The sequence below is a fragment of the Balaenoptera musculus genome, chromosome 1 (genome assembly GCF_009873245.2).
Source record: "Balaenoptera musculus isolate JJ_BM4_2016_0621 chromosome 1, mBalMus1.pri.v3, whole genome shotgun sequence".
NCBI classification, from domain to species: Eukaryota; Metazoa; Chordata; class Mammalia; order Artiodactyla; family Balaenopteridae; genus Balaenoptera; species Balaenoptera musculus.
This window is the reverse complement of record NC_045785.1, coordinates 64,393,895-64,409,129: the sequence shown is the minus strand read 5'-3', so window position 1 is coordinate 64,409,129 and position 15,235 is coordinate 64,393,895. Positions and strand designations below refer to the sequence as shown.

Here is a 15,235-nt window from a genome sequence, read left to right as displayed (position 1 = left end):
AGAGACACTGCCAAATTCTTTGGAACAGATAACATTTCAAAGCAACTAGAATCCATACATTGTGCAGGAATATGATTAACGTGGTGACCACCAACTTGTCAGAAACCTCCCACTGATTTAAATAGAACTACATTCTAGAGACATGTGATTAAACTAAAGTAAAAGTGAAACAACTCTGTAAAGTAATAAAGCATCAGCATCCAACTTGTAGAAAAGGTATCTGGTGTCCACAGCTTGAAGGTAAATCCAGGCATCAGTGTGGTGGTGCCACTTGTAGAATATGCAGCTTTATCAATACCTTTGATAGCACAGAAGATGGTACTAGATGGTATTAGAAGATAGCACATGGACATCAACCACTCTTGAGTTGAAAATTGCTTTAGAAAAGTTTGACTCTAGATGTGAAGCTTTAGAAAAGTCTTGACTGTATCTTAATATTTCACTTTTTTTTGTTCCTCTACATGTACTTGCAAAAGGGTTAAATGACACAAATCTATATTTAAGTGCTTTAAAAAAAGATTTCCAATAAATAAAAACTTCAAGTAACAAGAAAAGCATTGCATATTTTATTGGTCGTGTTTTCTCTTTTTCAGTGGAACATAAAATAATGGTGATTCTTAATAACTGATGGTACCTTAGATCAATTAGATTAGAAATACAGCACTGAACTTTTAATGAGTGACAAACACATAACATCCTCTGAAATCTCTGCAAGTAAATCAGTAAATGCTAAACAATGGCTACCATATATCTTTATTTACTCCTTGGGAAGAAACTTGAAAAAATATACACATAAATATCATAACTGAGGGTTGCTGATAAGTCACATAGATTTTTATCAATTTCAGAATGGTTTGTATCTATTAATACTTATTTATTAATTCAGACTATCACAATATTTTAAGCATTCATTTAATTTGACTCTGTCAGCCATGGATTTGTTTCTGAAAAAGTACTTCTACAGTATTCCTACAGTGCTTTGAAGACCCTACAGTATGACATTTTTATTAGTTCATCAGAATAGGTCTAATGCACTTGAGAACTGCCAATGAACACTTAGAACTTCATTGGAACCAAAGCCCAAAAGAAGATGAAAAAATTCTGAAGGTATATTTAGAAAATTACCTTTAAAACAATTATAGTATTTTGTGAACAAAATAATGTTCCACAAGTCCATCTTTATAAAAGAAAAATTTAAATAGTGATAAATATAAAAAAATCACTTTTCTGAACTTACATCCTTAAACTATTAATTCTTTCATCAAAAAATGGTTTATTTGTATTTTTGTTATTAATTTTATGCTACAGCAATCATGTTAATATAATTTTCATTAATTCACTTCAATTAAAAAACAAGTCTACAGAAAACTCCTGCATCTGCAATCTTGCTCAGTCAAGAAAGGCAGAGTATACACTATTTAAGATGTCTCTAAATCAGACTGTTTTCTATTCAAAGTAATTTCTAGAAAAATTTGCTCCCTATAAGTTATCATGTCTTCCACATCTTTGTAGAAAAGCATTTCTTCAATGGACAACAGCTTATATTTATTCAGGCTGAATGCAGACTTGTTCTGTACAGCATTTAACATCTTTAGGGATGTTGTAACTGAATCACTCAGAGAAGAACAAACTGGGAAAATACGAGCATTCCACAAACTCAAACATGTCTTGTTTCCAGAGAACAGTTCCTCTGTAACTTTGAGATTCCAAATGTCTAAGCATGACAGGAAACAGACTCCAAAGAATTGAAGTAACTTTATATCTGACAATGTTTTAACATTCTTTTTCAAGTTGTCTTGCACTCCACATGCCATAGTTGAATACTTTAAGTGTCTATTCATCTTCAAGCTTAAGGAACACACAAAAGAATGTGCAGACAGGACGGCTGTTGTTATGATATAAGAACCACTAATAATGCAATTTTCCCCAACTGAAACATCAGGCCCCAATCTGGAATACTCTACAACTGAGCCAGGTGCCACAGAACATCTTGAATCCAATATACTTTGAATGATGCAGGATTTGTTACTAGAGCATTCTGGTATTGCTGGAAAGATACTAAAAGCTATGGACTGTAAGCCAAGCTCTGACTTCAAATTGCTATCAGAAGTAAAATGAAACAAATATTCTTCAGTTGTTCCAATGTGATAAAATTTGGAGTTATTAAGAACAACAACATTTAGTGATGTTCCTTGAAGAAGATGAAATATTCTCTGCCTCATGTCTACCAACTCCGACTCTTCTTTAGTAACATTTGATGTGTTTCTGGTATATTCCACAGTTGCTCCAGGTCCTAAAGCCTGCAGAAAGTCTCCATAGGCATCTATTTCACAGTTTAGTGTACCTATTTTTTCATAAAAAGCAAGTAACTTTTTTGCTGTTTTATGATCCATGTAAAATAGGCTGTCTGTGTAGACATACTCAGGGTCTAATTTAAGAGAGGGTATGTAACCCTCAGCAAAGTTTTGTTGAAAAAAATTTCTAGGTCTACACACAGCATCAAACTGATACATCTTTTCTATGCTGGGCTTATGAAGGAAACGATGGCAACTTCTATACTCGAGGTCTCTATGTTCTAAATAGTTAAAAGGTTCTAAGACAAATACTCCATGTGTTGTACCTACAGTCAAACTAGAAGGATGAGCTAAAGCAGTAAAGCCAGGTTTGTCAAACCTAATATACTCAGATTCTCCAATACTATAAAGTTCAATATCATCTGCACAGGTAACCAGAATCCCAGGATTCATATGTGAGGGGAAATCAATGTACATGGCTAGTTTTAATTCCAACATCTGATAAATGGGGCTACCAAAAGGTAAAGCAGTGAAAATTTTCCCCAGAGCACTTGCGTTTGGAAGGCGTTGACTGTAGCCACCTATATAAAATTAAACAAAATAACTGTTTTAAAATGTTTATAAGATTGTTTATAAGATTTAAAAACCCAGGAGCATCAGTTACAACTCAAAATATCTCTAAAGATATTTAAAATATACAGTATATTACTGTATCCCAGGAAAGAATAATAAATTCCAGATTACAAATTCACAGAGCAATTCTGTAGAGATTTGCTATAATGCAGTTCTAGATTAGGAAAGAATTGTAATATGCTTTACAGACTATGAATTGTTCTAACTCAACTAGATAACAAGTAAAAAGGACAATGAGCTAAAATATGACCTTATATCTACATTTTACACAATAAATTTCAACCATGTTTAAATGCCTACATTAAAAATCCACTTCATGGGGAAAAAAAATGTCACAAAAAACTAATATACATAATTATCTGTTAAAGAGTAATTTCCAGATGGAATGTTTTTCCTCAATTACATACACTTAAAGGAAGTAAAGGTGCATTTATTTAAAAGCATTTTACAATGTATATTTGTTTTTAATTTTAAAAGGCTTTTCCCTCTAAGATGAGCCTTATGACTTAATTCCTTTAAAAGTGTGTTCTCTTAGGTACATTAAATAGCTTACATCATTTTTACGTAACTAATTATAGTGAGAGGCATAGTAGAGTCATACAAAAATGGGTTCAAATTCTGGTTCACCACTTTTTAATTGTTTATCTTTGGACTTAACACTAAATCAGCAGATGTAAATACTTGCTTTATCATGTTTTATGAGATCAACAATACATGTAAAGCACTTACTACACAGTACATCATTCAACCAATGAGAGCTAATACTTTCTTTTTCATTTTCCAAATACTAACCAACAGTAAAGTTCAGCATTGTAAGAATTACCTACTTTTAATTACACTTGATCCTTGAACAATAAGGGTTTGAACTCTACCAGTCCACTTATATGAGGATTTTTTTCAATAAATACTGTAAGACTATATGACCCGAGGTTAGTTGAATCCCTGATGAAAAACTGGATATGGAAAGTGGAACTGCCTACACAGAAGACCAACTATGAAGTTACATGCAGATATTAGACTGTGTGAGGGTCAGCACCACTCACAGATCAATGCCTTATTATATATTTTCAAGGATCAATTGTATTAATATATATTTTCTGGTGTCTAACTTAATTTTTACTAAATTAGTAATAATAATAATAATACTTGTTCTGGAATAAAACTGTAAATTTGAATTTTTCTTTTACTTTTTCAGTTAGTCTTAAAATCAGAACTTGGATGCTTTACTCGGTATCATCTTTAAAAAGAATCATTGTTCCGTATATGAATCCTAAAAAATAAAAAGTGCCTTGGTAACCATGTGGATGAGTGGCTCTAAAATATCTGTTCCTGAACTGGTACAAGTCCATGACAAAGTTTCGCCAGCCTCCAGTACATAGAGGAAAAATAACAGAGGTTTTTTTCATATAACCAAAATTTTCATACAACCAAATTTGTCCAATTTAAAAAATTATATTCTGAGATTACTTCTTTCCTACCTTTCTGTTCCCTTTTTTGGTGTGTGATTTTCCCTCTTTTATACTTTCTTGTCAACTCCATGTTCTGTCACCACCTTTTCTTTTTGTTTTTAAACTCCTAAGGATTATGGACTTTGGCCACCAGTAACTAGATAAAAATGTGTTAACAGAAGATTTTGTGTAAAGTCTGGTAATCACAGTACTAAACCAGCCTCTCCCCTACAGCAAGAATCCTTTCTAAAGCACTGTCAAGAAACGTTCATATTTTGATGAGTTCTATCTTAGGAAAATAATTTTCGATATGTATACCAAAAACAATACATGAAAAGTTGATGATTTATGTGATCTACAATTTTAAGGTTAAATTTTGTGAAAAATATTATGCTACTTACAACCTAAAAATATCAAGGAAAGCATAAAATATTTGTTTCCAAAGCAGAATAACTTCAAAGACAAAAGAAAAAAAAAAAAAAAGAAAGAGGGGATAGTATTAGTAAGGGAGAAAAAAGTCCCTTCGATATAAAAGGTAATATACTAAAAGACAATGTAAATTAGTACAGTGTAACATTACCAGAGTGAATTAATAGGATGGTAAAAGAATTCCATTCATCTCCATAAAGCTTTTCCAAACATCGAAGGGCACAAAGCGTAGATCCTCCATTTCCTTAAAAATAAAGTTAAAAAGCTCAATTTATTTCACAGGAAGTTACAAAAACCTTGCTATTACAGTAAATTTAGGTGTTATAACTTTGAGGATATGACCTTTGGCTACAATTAACCAGGCAGAGAGCAAAGGTACAGGCAAAAGAATCAAATTAAATACACATTTCCTAGCAATTAAATAATTAGTAATAAAACCCAGAGATGAGCCCTTGGTAATAAAAGTTGAGTTAATCTTCTCCTGAAAATAGTAGTAAAAAGAAAGAAATGATAAATTAAGCAATCTGCAACACTATAAGACTGTAAGTTTACACATTCACTTGGAGTTATGAACTGTAAAACCTATTAAAATAATTCTCCCATATGATCAAATATATGTGTTAGATTTACTTTCTAAAAAGTTTTTTAGAACCTGTTTTCCTAAAAAACATCTTAAATGTAACTTCCACTTACTAGTTACCATGGGCAAGTTATTTAACATTTTGTGCCTGAATCTCATTCAAACATGGGAATCAGAAAAGTACTGACCACATATTTATGAGGATTAAAACACTGGCTAATTAGGACATGCCAGTATCAGATACAGATACCCTAACTCTGGTATCAACGAGCTTCAGCTTTAAGTATCACATGGAAAATGGCCCCCAGGAAAATAGCATGTATTTTTATTTGCAAGGTAAGGTCAAAAGGCAAAGTACACAAACTGGTTTTTAAAAGTAAACATCTATAATTATGCCATTAGACTGTGCTCTTTCACATTCTGCAATGTGGTCCCAAGAGGCCAAATATTTATTTTTCCTGATTTGATCTCTTCATGTAAGTTTCTGAACAAACTGTGTAGTTTGGAGGGACCTTAAGAGCCCTACTGATAAGGTCCAAAAGAATATTCACCATCTGAGTAAATTTTATTAAAACTAATAAAAGTCTCTTTTAAGTAACATAACATTCTGGAAGATTTTCATGGTAAGTCCACAATGTGTAAAAACAGTTGCCATGCCTTTTATCTTTCTTAAAAAATAGTGAATTTACATAAAAATTTTAAAGTTTGTAAAGACTATAGGTGGTAAGACACACAGTTTATAAACTGTAAGCCACAGGAAAGCTTTTCTTCAATGATTATTCTGCCCACAATTTATGATATAAATCTGACCATAAATGTGTACCAATTTTGGCTCCAGCAGGATCAACAAAAACATGATATTGAACTCCAAGTGGTAACTCCTTTTTTTTCAGCTTTTCTGACAGCTGTTGCTTATAAGCAAGTTCCTGTTTATCATCAGCTGCTGTTATTGCAACAATGTCCCAGAATTCTCCAGCTGCCACAGGTTTGCCTATGTGGAAGAAGCAAGAAAGTGATAAATATTATCAGAATTCTCTAGCTGTTACAGGTTTACCTATTTGGAAAGAAGGGAAAAAGAGGTAATATTATCTCCAAAAATTTATCTTCTGCTTTTGAGAATTAGGGAATAATGAGTGGTCAGCTAGTAGGATTCAAAATAGTTCTAATGAGGATTGTTCACAAATTCTACTTTTTTTTCCTTTTAGATTACTTGCTCCTTTTATGGTCTACAGTCCCATTTATTTAGATTTTCTGAGAGTTGTAACGTTTCTTGATTAAGAGAACTACTTTTGACTTGCTAAAGATGAGCTCAATTCGTAAATAAAGAGAGGAGACAAAGGAATAAATTAATCTCCAGCTTTGAAAGTCAATTTTCACATACAGTGATCACTTAATGTTTGTTGGCTAAGAAAGATTAAACGCAACGACCCATTGCTACAATGTTGGTGTTCATAAATGTGGACACTTTACTTTTTAATTGCCTTAAAATGAGCCGTGCAAGTTTACAAAGGTTACTGGAGAATGACACCAAATTCTGGATAACAGAAAAGTTCCCAGCTCCCTGATGAACTCAATAAGAGACTGAACTTTTGGCTGACAGCTGGAAGCTCTTCTTTATTGATAAACAAGACGAATAAGGGTTTTTATTAGTTAACAAATTCTAGTCAGCTAGAATCTAATAGTCCTGAACATTTTACTGTAATCCAAGTATTATTTTCTGTATTTTTCAAGCAGTAACGTCAACAAAAATATGAACAATTAGATAGTTGTACAGGAAATGACAAGTGGCATAGTCCTTTAAAAAAACATTTTGATACAAAGTTACCCCTTTTAATTTTTAATCCATAATTCCACCGTGTTGTTTCGCTTTTCACTTAGTAAGCGTTCACATCATGGAACAAACTGGTGAAGTAGGTAGGGAGTGGAAGAAAGCTAAAATTGGATTTGTAAGAGTCAAATCACTATGCTTTAGATCTTCTAGGTTTATTTAAAATAATTTTTGCTAATGAGCTAACCAAATAACTTGGATTTATAGCTTCACTAGTCAGGCTAATAATTGTCTGTCTTCTCATTCCTCCCTATATATATATATACACACACACACGCAACTGGGAATAAACTTAAAGAAAGAAAGTAACAAGCATAACGTAAAGCAAGGAGAGTGACAGAAGAATAAAAAACTCAAGAGGAACATTAACTGCGCCTGGGCAGCGTCCTAGGCCCGTAAGTGATTAGTAAAAGGAAGTGGTAGTCCAGCAAATATCCCAGCACGTAAAGCGCCCTCCCTGTCCATTGCCGGGGAGAGCCAGGGTTCGTCCTTTGGTACCTCTAAGCTCTGCAAACCTCCGCAACCTTCGCTGGGTGGCTTCTCGCAAAGATACGCCTGGAAGGGCACTCGTGGCTGCCATAGCTCACTTTCCCCAACACCGCCCGGGACTTCCAGCTATCTCGCAGCCCAGCACCGCACGCATGCGCCCTGGGACGTAACCCGTTCTTTGGTCCGGTTTCGTCTCTGTCCCGCCCCCTACGTGCGTCACTCACGTAACTACGCCCCCGAAGCTCTTTGGTTTGCCTAAGGAAAACCGCGACGGGGTGAGCCCAGGGCTTTGCTCCGTTTCCCTAGCAACGGTCTCCGGAACGGATAAATGGCCACCTAGTGATTTGTCGGACTGTGCCGGGTCTGCGCCGCTTGTTCCCAACTCATAAAGCCTTGCAGCTCGGTAGACCCGGTGAGTGGTCCAGCTTGGGCGACGAAATTTCGAGAACTGGCCCGCTTTAGGAGAAGTCCAAACTACAACCTAGCTTCTAGCTTTCTCTCAGAGGCTATTCGTCCTTTCTAACTCGTGGTTTGTTTTCGCCAGGGGCAGTTCCCAAGGACCTCTTGAGAGTTAATTCCTCCCCTTGGGTCGTTGTCTGAAGCCATCTCCCCCAACCCCAGGTCCAGATACATACACAGTCTGAACTTTTAAAATCTGTACTCTCTTCAGGAAGCTTTGTGGCTTCTTTGCCCTTGCAGTTACTATAGAGTGAGCCTCTCCACACCTCTCAGTTTTGAGATCACTTAATAGGCTTTTGGAAGTTGTATAAAATTCTGCAATGAGGCCCTTAACGTTTGGGGCTTTTTGGCTGTTTCTCTTGGCAACCTTTTGTGTATGCAGATTAATCTAGAACTTTCAATAGCATTCCTGGGAATAAGTTGGCCTTATTGGATGTGTTGTTGGTAGGTATCGATAGATAAGTTTCTTCTCTTGTAAAACAAGTTTATGATGAGTTTTACAGATTCTTCTATTTATCTTTACACGTGAGAAAGCTATGAATGAGAGAGAATAGTGACTTAGGCTCTCACAATTAGTAAGTAGTAGAGAGAAGATTTAAGCAAGATATTTCAATCCCAAACTCCGACATCATTCTACCGCACCGTACAGTTTAATTTAGTTGAGAAGCCTGTCTTCATTAAAGTTTCATCAGGAACATAGGCATTCAAGGCCTTACAAGTTCTTACCATGAACTTAACTTAGTTTTTCTTCTACAGAATTGACCCTGTTATTTAATTCTGTACTTAGAAAGAATTTGAGTGAAAAGGGAGATTACGCTCTCATAGTTTTATTGTTTAAAAGCTTTCTTTTTTGTTAATAAAAACAAAACATTCTTATTAAGAACATTTAGAAAATACAAAAGACTTAAGTGAGGTGAGAGTGAACAAAAGGGAAAGTAGCAAGAGAGAAAGTCAGATAACAATGGCTTAAATAAAGGATTTTTTTTTTTTAACTGAGTGAAACAAAGCCATTGCAAGGTTTTTATGTGACTTCCATTATGTATAAAAGGAGCATTTCACGGAAATGTGAAAATAGACTCTAGCGGAGAACGGGGCAATAATAGAAGCAGGGAGACTTGTTTGGAGGCTACTGCAGCAAGACAGGTGAGAGTTGGTGAAGGCTTGGCCAGGATGGTAACAGTGGGGGTGATGAGAAGTTGGTTAGATTCTGGATATATGTTTGAAGGCATAATTAATACAATTTGCTAAAGGAATGGCTGTGGAATGTGAAAGAAAGAGAGGAGTAAAGGATAACTGCCTGAAGGCTGGAGCGACCATCAGTTGAAATGGGAAAGGATATGGATGGGGAAGTAGGGACAGTTATTGGGGTAGTAGGGAGAGTCCAGAATTTGGTTTTGGATGCGGAAAGTAAACAGATGTATATGTGTGCAGTGCATATGTAATGGGAGTTTGTATGTATATGTGTTTGCATTATACATGAGTCTGGAGTTTGCAAGACAGATCTGGACTTAGAGATATAATCTTGGGAGTTGTCAGCATATAGATGGAGTTAATTTTTAAACTACAGAACTAGATGAGGTCCTAAGGAAAGAAAGGTCAATAGAGCCTATAAGCTGAGGGATTGTACATACTAATGAGGTAAACGCTGAAAAAGGTAACTAAATAAGAAAACTTCAGAAATGATAACTGTGAGGGGACTAAAACAGGGTGATGTGATAGACTCTATAACAGAGTGTTAAATGTACGTTAGAGCATTTCTTGGACCTGGGAAGAATGGCCATAGAAATGGATGCTACTTTTTTGCTGATATGATTATATTACTCACATAAAATGTGCTGGACGTAAATATACTATATCAGCTATGTTTTTTGTCCTTCTTCTGTCTTTTCTGTTTTCTTCAAATTTTCACTAATATTAGTTTTTAAATAAAAAATGAAAAAATTGTATACTATGTGAGTGGGAGTAAATCTCTGGCAGTTGATTGTAGTGGGTAAAAAAGTCAAGGAATTTTATTTAAGTTTAGGTTTTATATAATCAGACAGTGTGATAATGGTTGTTTAAACAGTCATAAGCTACAGTGACCAGAATAAAATATGTCAACATAGGTCAATAGGCCATTATTCTGTATAGAATGGAAATGATGTGTTTGATTTTGAATTCCACATTTCAAAAGGGACATCAAAATCATAACAAATATGATTTAAAATAAAGATTTCAAAGACTTGTTGATTAAAAAAAAAGGGGGACATCAGACAAACCAAACTATAATAAGTTGAAAAAAGATGTTCTTTGGAGGCATTTGGGCTTTTTTATTTTTATTTTTTTCTATTGGAGGAGAGTATCTGAAGAAGTGGCATGAAAAGAAGTGAGATAGACTTTTTAAGAACGTTACCGAGGTATACTTTACATATCATTAACCTATTGTAAGTGAGCAGTTTAATGATATTTAGGAAATGTACTGAGTTGTGCAACCGTGATCACAAGCTAGGTATAGAGCATTTCCATCACCCCAGTAAGATGCCTTGTGCTTATCTACAATTAATGCCTGTTAGGTTATTTTTATTACTATAGGCATGGATATGACTGTTGTGTGAAAGTTGTAGAGAAGCACGTTAAATTTTTTCTTCTCCTTTATAAAAAGAAGCTTAAGCCAAATGGAGCAGGTCCTTGATTACGGACCATGGAGCTCAGGTACATGGCTTGGCCAGTTCATGCTGGGGCTCTCATCTTTTCCGTTACTTGTGCATCATCTCTGTTTAACCAGTCTTCCTCCTCTTACTCTTCCTGATGTGAAGTGTAAAGCAAAAATCTCTTTTTTACTGTTTCCTTTCTTTGAATTTAATTACTCAGCTAGCCTGGTCTCAGACTATTTCTTCACTGATTTTTCCCACTGTCGCCTATTGAAGGAACCCTCACCACCTTTCTCAAGGGCAAAGGAAAACTTTTTTCCCCTAAACTTCTATTTTACTTTCTCTCTTAGTTTTTTTAAAGACTTTATTTTCAGAGCAGATTTAGGTTCACAGCAAAATTGAGAAGAAGATACAGAAGTTTCCAGTATACCCTCATAGATACCCACACATGCATAGCTTCCCCCATTATCAACATACCTCACCAGAGTGGTACATTAGTTAAAACTGATGAACCTACAATGACACATCACAATCACTCAAAGTCTGTAGTTTCCCTTAGGATTCACTCTTGGTGTTTTATATTCTATGGGTTTGGACACAGTATAAAGACATGTATACATTGTTATAATACTATTCAGAGTAGTTTCACTATCCTAAAAATCCTCTGTGCTCTGCCTATTCATCCCTCATTCCCCAAATCCTGCAAATCCTTCAACCACTGATTTTTTTACTGTTTCCATGTTTTGCTTTTTCCAGAATGTCATATGGGTGGAATCCTACAGTATGAGTCTTTTTAGATTGGCTTATTTCACTTAATAATATGCATTTAAGGTTATACCATGTCTTTTCATTGCTTGATAGCTAATTTATTTTTAGTGCTGAGTAAACAGTCCATTGTAAGGATGTACCACAGGTTATTTATCCCTTCACCTACCGAAGGACTTCTTGATTCCTCCCAATTTTGGTGATTGTGAGTAAAGCTGCTATAAATATCCATGTGCAGGGTTTTGTGTGAAAATAAGTATTCAACTCCTTTGGGTAAATACCAAAGAATGCAATTACTGGATCTTATGGTAAGAGTGTATTTAGTTTTTTGAGAAACCCCCAAACTGTCTTCCAGAGTGGCTATACCATTTTGCACTCCTACCAGAATGAAAGAAAGTTCCTGTTTTTCCACATCCTTGTCATCAGTTTGTGTTATCAGTGTTAGACTTTTGGCCATTCTAATTGGTGTGTTATGGCATCTCATTGTTTTCTTAATTTGCATTTTCCTGATGACATGTATTGAGGAGAGACTTTCATATGCTTATTTGCCACCTATGTATCTTCTTTGCTGAAGTGTCTGTTAAGGTTTTTGGCTTATTTTTTAATCTGGTTGTATATTTTCTTATTGTTGAATTTTAAGAGTTCTTTGTATATTTTGTATAAGAGTCCTTTATCAGGTGTGTCTTTTGCAAAAGATTTTCTCCCAGTCTGTGACTTGTCTTCTGATTCATTTGGCATTACCTTTTGCAGATCGTGTCTTTAATAGTAATGAACTATAGATTATAAACTATTTTTTTATTATGTTTTTGACGTTGTATCTAACAAAGTCATCATCATCCTAATGTCATCTAGGTTTTCTCCTAAGTTATCCTCTAAGAGTTTTATTGTTTTATGTTTTACATTTAGGTCATATATCCAATTTGAATTATTCTTTCTGGAGGTGTAAAGTCTGTGTCCAGATTCATTTTCTTTTTCATGTGGCTGTCCAGCTGTTTCATCACCATTTGTTGAAAGTTTGTCTTTGCTCCACTGTAGTGCTTTTTCTCCTTTGTCAAAGATCAGTTGACTGTATTCATGTCTGTCTGTTTCTAGGCTCTCTATTCTGTTCCACTGATCTATCTTTCTATCTAGCTTTATAGTAAGTCTTGAAGTCAGGTGGTATCATTTTTCCAACTTTGTACTTCTGAAGTATTGTGTTAGATACTGGGAGGTCTCTTACCTCTATATATAAACTTTAGAATCAGTTTGTCAATAGTGATAAAATAACTTACTGAGATTTTGACTGGGGTTGTACTGAATCTATAGATAAGTTGGGAAGAACAGACATCTTGATAATTTTGAGTCATTCTATCCATGAACATTGTCTTTCTCCATTCATTTATTCTTTGAATTTGCTCACCAGCGTTTGTTTGTTTGTTTTCCTCTTATAGATCTTGTACATATTTTGTTCTATTTATATGTAAATATTTCATTTATGGTAGTGGTAATGGAAATGGTATTGTGTTTTTAACTTATTCATTGCTGGTATATAGGGAAGTGATTGACTTTTGTGTATTAACCCTGAATCTACAACTTTGCTATAATCACTTAGTAGTTCCAAGGGTATTTGTCTGTTCTTTTGAATTTTCTACACTGACAATCATGTCATCTGTGAACAGAGATGTCATCTATACATTTTTATTTCCTTTTTTTTTTTTTTTGTCTCATTGCATTAGCTAGGACTTTCAGTACAATGTTGGGAAGTAATGGTGAGAAGGGACATCCTAGCCTTGGACTTCATCTTAGTGGAAAAGCTTCTAATTTCTCACCATTAAGCGCAATGTTAGCTGTAGATTTTTTGTAAATAGTCTTTATCAAGTTGAGGAAGTTCTTTTCTATTCTGAGTTGACTGAGAGTTTTATCATGAATAGGTGTTGGATTGCATCAAATGCTTTTCCTGCATCTGTGATTCTTCTTTTTAGCCTGTTAATGTGATGGATTACATTAACTGGTTTTTGAATGTTGAACCAGTCTTGTATACCTGGGATAAATCCAGCTTGGTGGTAGGTGTATGATTCTTTTTATATATTGTTGGATTCGATTTACTAATTTTTTTTTAGTATTTTTGCATCTGTTTTCATGAGAAATACTGGTCTGTAGTTTTGTAATGTCTTTTACTGGCCTTAGTATTAGGATAATGCTGGCCTCGTAGAATGAATTACAAAGTATTCCCTTCGCTTCTATCTTCTTAAAGAGATTGTAGAGAATTCATGTAACTTCTCCCTTAAATTTTGGTAGTATTTCCCAATGAACCCATCTGGGCTTGGTGCTTTTGTTTTTGAAGGTTATTAATTATTGACTCGATTTCTCATAGGTATACACCTATTCAGATTGCCTATTTATTCTTGTGCGAGTTTTGGCAGATTATTTCTTTTAAGAACAGTTCATTTCATCTAGGTTATTAAATTTGTGTGCACGGAGTTCTTCATAGTATTTCTTTACTATCCTTCCAATGTCCACAGGATCTGTAGTATTGTCCCCTTTTTCATTTCTGATATTAGTAATTTCTGTCCTCTCTTTCTCTCTCTCTCTCTTTGGCTTGGCTAGAGGTTTATCAGTTTTATTGATCTCTTCAAAGAACCAGTTCTTGGTTTAATAGATTTTCTCTGTTGATTTCCTGTTTTCAATTTCATTGATTTCTGCTCTAATTCATATTAGTTTTATTCTCCTTTCTTTGGATTTAATTTTCTCTTCTTTTTCTAGTTTACTAAGATGGAAGTTTAGATTGTTACTTTTAGATCTTTCTTCTTTTGTAACATCTGCATTCAGTGCTATAAACTACCCTCTAAGCACTGCTTTGGTGCATCCCACACATTTTGTAAGTTGTATTTTTATTTTCATTTGGTTAAAAATATTAAACAATTTATCTTGTAATCTTTTTTGGCCTATGTGTTATTTAGAAATATGTGTTACTTAGAAATGTGTTGTTAATCTCCATCTGTTTGGGGATTTCCTAGCTATCTTTCTGCTATTGATGTCTAGTTTAATTTCATTGTGATCTGAGGCAGATATTGTATGGTTTCTGTTCTTTTAAGTTTGCTAAAGTGTATTTTATGATCCAGAATGTGTTCTATCTTGGCAAATGGTTCATGTGAGCTTTTTTTTTTTTTTTTAATTAATTTATTTATTTTTGGCTGTGTTGGGTCTTCGTTTGTGTGTGAGGACTTCCTCTAGTTGCAGCAAGCGGGGGCCACTCTTCATCGCGGTGTGCGGGCCTCTCACTGTCACGGCCTCTCCTGTTGCAGAGCACAGGCTCCAGATGCGCAGGCTCAGTAGTTGTGGCTCACTGGCTTAGTTGCTCCACGGCATGTGGGATCCTCCCAGACCAGGGCTCGAACCCGTGTCCCCTGCATTGGCAGGCAGACTCTCAACCACTGCGCCACCAGGGAAGCCCCCATGTGAGCTTTTGATGAATGTGTATTCAGCTGTTGTTGGATGAAGAAGTCTGTATGTATCAATTATATCCAGTTGATTGATAGCGTTGTTGAGTTCAACTATGTCCTTACTGATTTTCTGTCTGCTGGATCAGCCCATTTCTGATAAAAAGGTATTGAAGTCTCCAACCGTGATAGTGAGTTCTTCTGTTTCTTCTTGCAGTTCTTTTAATTTTGCATCACATAGTTTTACCCTCTGTTGTTAGG

At 35.0% G+C, this 15,235-nt stretch overlaps 1 protein-coding gene across 2 annotated transcripts; it reads right to left on the bottom strand.

The window, feature by feature from the left end:
* Positions 1 to 537: 537 nt before the first annotated feature.
* On the bottom strand, positions 538 to 7,862 carry FPGT (fucose-1-phosphate guanylyltransferase). 2 transcript variants are annotated; one of them, XM_036862247.1, is made up of 4 exons: positions 7,711 to 7,862; positions 6,208 to 6,375; positions 4,956 to 5,048; positions 538 to 2,875 (listed from the first exon to the last, which is right to left on the bottom strand). In XM_036862247.1, exons 1-4 carry the CDS (start codon positions 7,790 to 7,792, stop codon positions 1,419 to 1,421), a joined length of 1,800 nt encoding a protein of 599 aa, XP_036718142.1. In that variant the 5' UTR covers positions 7,793 to 7,862; the 3' UTR covers positions 538 to 1,418. The 2 variants fall into 2 exon arrangements, with proteins under 2 accessions (XP_036718142.1, XP_036718150.1); XM_036862255.1 differs by having other exon boundaries at positions 6,195 to 6,375; positions 7,711 to 7,861.
* Positions 7,863 to 15,235: the final 7,373 nt, after the last annotated feature.

Bases quoted from the DNA above. Each gene is read 5' to 3' on its own strand.
- FPGT (XM_036862247.1), bottom strand. From the start codon at position 7,792: ATGGCAGCCACGAGTGCCCTTCCAGGCGTATCTTTGCGAGAAGCCACC. The intron at 6,376-7,710 runs GTACCAAAGGAC...TCTTCCACATAG, and splicing joins GAGGTTTGCAGAGCTTAGAG to GCAAACCTGTGGCAGCTGGA. The intron at 5,049-6,207 runs GTACACATTTAT...TTTATTTTTAAG, and splicing joins TCCTGCTGGAGCCAAAATTG to GAAATGGAGGATCTACGCTT.